At 33.1% G+C, this 3,210-nt stretch overlaps 1 protein-coding gene across 1 annotated transcript; it reads left to right on the top strand.

Moving 5' to 3' along the window:
- The first annotated feature begins 224 nt into the window (after positions 1-224).
- Positions 225-2,495, top strand: cga (glycoprotein hormones, alpha polypeptide). Its single transcript, XM_084096848.1, has 4 exons — positions 225-1,710; positions 1,902-2,000; positions 2,091-2,278; positions 2,369-2,495. Exons 2-4 carry the CDS (start codon positions 1,907-1,909, stop codon positions 2,441-2,443), a joined length of 357 nt encoding a protein of 118 aa, XP_083952974.1. The 5' UTR covers positions 225-1,710; positions 1,902-1,906; the 3' UTR covers positions 2,444-2,495.
- Positions 2,496-3,210: the final 715 nt, after the last annotated feature.

Below are 3,210 nucleotides of genomic sequence, written 5' to 3'. Positions count from 1 at the left end.
GACACATGTGCCTAAATAAATAAGAAATCCAAATCTATTATTTTTTTTTTTTTGTCATCTTAACAATGACATCTCAGTCAGTTCACATACCTGCTTGGAGTCTGCCATGCAGTTTAATCACCATTGAGGTTATCGGTTAGTCTCAGCTTATTGTTAGCCTCATGTGGCTAAAACCATACTAACCATATCTGCTGTACTACACCGGATACATGACTTTTAATTGGGCTATACTGGGACATACATCTAGCTAAAAAAAAGTCTTAAATTCATACAATTGTGACATAAAATGTTGCATGAGGGATTGTTTTCTTACGCTTCATTTTAAAATGAAGAGAAGACTTAATTTCTGCTCCACGGGGCTTATTAGATTATGGCTGTGTGTGCAGATTAATTTCAGTAACTTGTAGATTTTGACAAACATGCGCAGATGCCCCTTTTCTGAATCTTGCGGTTTAGAGATGTAGTGCAATTGAGGAAATGTTTGTTCCAGCCTAAAAGAAAAATGAGTTTGTTGAATCTGTCTATAGTGTCATGTATGTTATAAATGATGATAAATTGTTTGTTAGAACTGCTTTGTCAATTTTAGATTTGTTGAATATTAGTTGTCTTGACGTATTTAATTTATAACTTTTTTCCACCATTGGTTCTAAATCATGCGTTATTATTGTTATATAACTGCTGACTAATCTAGGACATGAGAACAAAAATTGTTGAGCTTCTAGTTTTTAGCACCAAATGAATAAATTCTTGTTTTTACATTGATGAAAATTGCATGTATTTGGTTCCAGAAACACTATTCAGGTGAAATGGCAGTGTCATATAGAGTATCTGATGTGTTAGTGGTTGGGAGCAGATGTATTCAAGGCTTCAGCTAATTTTGTGAAATCGAGATCTGTTGAGAATTGTTTTTCATCTAGACATTTATGTTTAGAAAAAATGTTAATTGTGTTCCCTTCCAAATGATTATTTACTTGGTCTTAAAAAAAGGTCTTTGTACACTGCCTTTCATAATTAGAGAATGTAAAAGTAGAATGGTAATGGTGAAGTAATGCAGAAAGGTCTCAAATAAACTGCAGAGATGAAAATAAAGCATAAAATAGAGAAGAGAACGTGCATTTTTTTGGAATATGTTTGCATGTTGCCATTGTTCTTTTCTTACAGTCTTAGTTTGTTAATGTCAAATACTCCTCTCCATCTGGCATTGAAAATATTGAATTACCTTTGCATCAGGCATGAAACAACACAGTCCAAACCAAGGTCTTGTGGATTTGCTGCAGATGGAAAGATTGAGAGATAGTCAAGGCAAGCAAACATTCATCCTTGACAATTGATACTGTGTGTTTATAGAAGAGTTGAGGTACAACGTTAATTACAGATTACTTCATGTGACAGTAAATCATGTAACAATCTGGAGGTTTGAATTGAAAACAGAACAAATGTGTTATATGTACAAGCTAAGTATTGTTATCACAATCAACAATGTAATGCAGAGATCTCAAGCCAAAATATAGTTAATTGAAACTACAGTACATATTCAGTTCTTCATTTAACTAATGGATTACAAGGTCAGCAAGGGAACAATCACATGCAATGCACACACAAGCTCACACACACACAAAATGGGGAAGGCGTAAGCAAGGTATAAAAGCTGGTTATACCTGTGTCTGAGAAGACAGACTGATCACATCTCACTGGAAGTCAAGAACAAAGGTAAAAAAATAAAAAAATAATTCAAATTACATATTTGTGTTCTTAAAGAATTCACTTAAAATGTACAAATATAACATTCGGGGGGGGGGAAAATATCAGGGTGTTTGTACATATTTGATGTATTTTAAAAATGTGAGTGTTGTTTGTAAAGTGAGTTATTTTTTCATCTGTTTTATTTTTTTCTATTATAGCCATCATGTTTTGGACAAGATATGCTGGAGCAAGTATATTATTGTTTTTAATGCTCATTCATCTTGGACAACTGTATCCAAGAAATGATATGACTAACTGTAAGTTGAAAATCAATGACTAAATTATAATACTTAATATGGAACTGCTACGTTTTCCTTCACATTTGTGTGTGTGTGTTTATTTACAAGTTGGATGTGAGGAGTGCAAACTCAAGGAGAACAACATTTTCTCAAAACCTGGGGCTCCTGTCTATCAGTGTATGGGATGCTGCTTTTCTAGGGCTTACCCCACACCCCTGAGGTCCAAGAAAACCATGCTTGTTCCGAAAAATATCACATCAGAAGCTACATGCTGTGTAGCCAAAGAAGTTAAACGGGTAAAATCTAAATTAATAACTGCTATTATATTACATTATTTCTTTCGTTATTATATAATAAAAATTGTTTATGTGTTTGTTTGTTTGTAGGTACTTGTCAATGATGTCAAACTAGTGAACCACACAGACTGCCACTGTAGCACCTGTTACTATCACAAGTCTTAAAAACACTGTTACTAATTTACTTGTTTGCTTACATTTAGTTATATTCCTGTCTACCTGTCATTTTACTGCAGTGCTTATTTTCTGTTTTTAATTCACAATGACTTATATCGGCTATTTAAAGTGAAACTATATTGTTAGAAGTTTGCTATATACCCATGCATACTGTGCCAATTTTCTTATGTAAACTAGATTCTGTTTTCAACAATTATTTTTTAAAAGGTTGCCCTACTTCCATAAATAGCCTACCTTGAGAGCATAAAATGCTATTAGAATTAAATAGAATTTTTAAAATTCAAGATACGCTTGATATTAATTTAAGTCCTCTTTTATTGGTAATTGCTGACTTGTTTTGTCGTCACTGCTGTAAGATTGTTCAAATACATTAATTAAAAATAAGATTGCTTGACATAGCTGCTTCGTTTCTTTTCTCCATCTGTTTTCTATGCCTGTTTACTGGTGACTGATAACTGATATGCCATCATGTCTATGTATTACTTTGTTGCTATTACATTAGGCTACTTTGTTTAAAAAACATGCCTAATAAGACGGACACAAGGGGCAAAAAAATGTCTCTCTATGTTTTTCTTTTAAATTTTTTATGAAATCGCAAGCTGAGTTTTCAAAGAAAGTAAGAAAGATTTATTTTTGTGTCAATGGCGTTATTTTTTTGTGAATTAAGACAGACGCCCTCATGGCCGGAACGGTAGGCTACTCGAAGAGAAATTTCGAATACTACTATGACGAAAGATTGGGTCATGATTGAATAT

Source organism: Abramis brama (genome assembly GCF_963993115.1).
Source record: "Abramis brama genome assembly, chromosome: 21".
NCBI classification, from domain to species: domain Eukaryota; kingdom Metazoa; phylum Chordata; class Actinopteri; order Cypriniformes; family Leuciscidae; genus Abramis; species Abramis brama.
The sequence above is the reverse complement of the archived record's forward strand: the minus strand, read 5'-3'. Positions and strand labels throughout refer to the sequence as shown.

What these genes read in the sequence shown, in the direction of transcription:
- cga (XM_084096848.1), top strand. Translation starts at nt 1,907, where the DNA reads ATGTTTTGGACAAGATATGCTGGAGCAAGTATATTATTGTTTTTAATG. An exon ending in AAGAAATGATATGACTAACT is followed by an intron (nt 2,001 to 2,090) that starts GTAAGTTGAAAA and finishes TTTATTTACAAG; the next exon opens with TTGGATGTGAGGAGTGCAAA. An exon ending in TAGCCAAAGAAGTTAAACGG is followed by an intron (nt 2,279 to 2,368) that starts GTAAAATCTAAA and finishes GTTTGTTTGTAG; the next exon opens with GTACTTGTCAATGATGTCAA.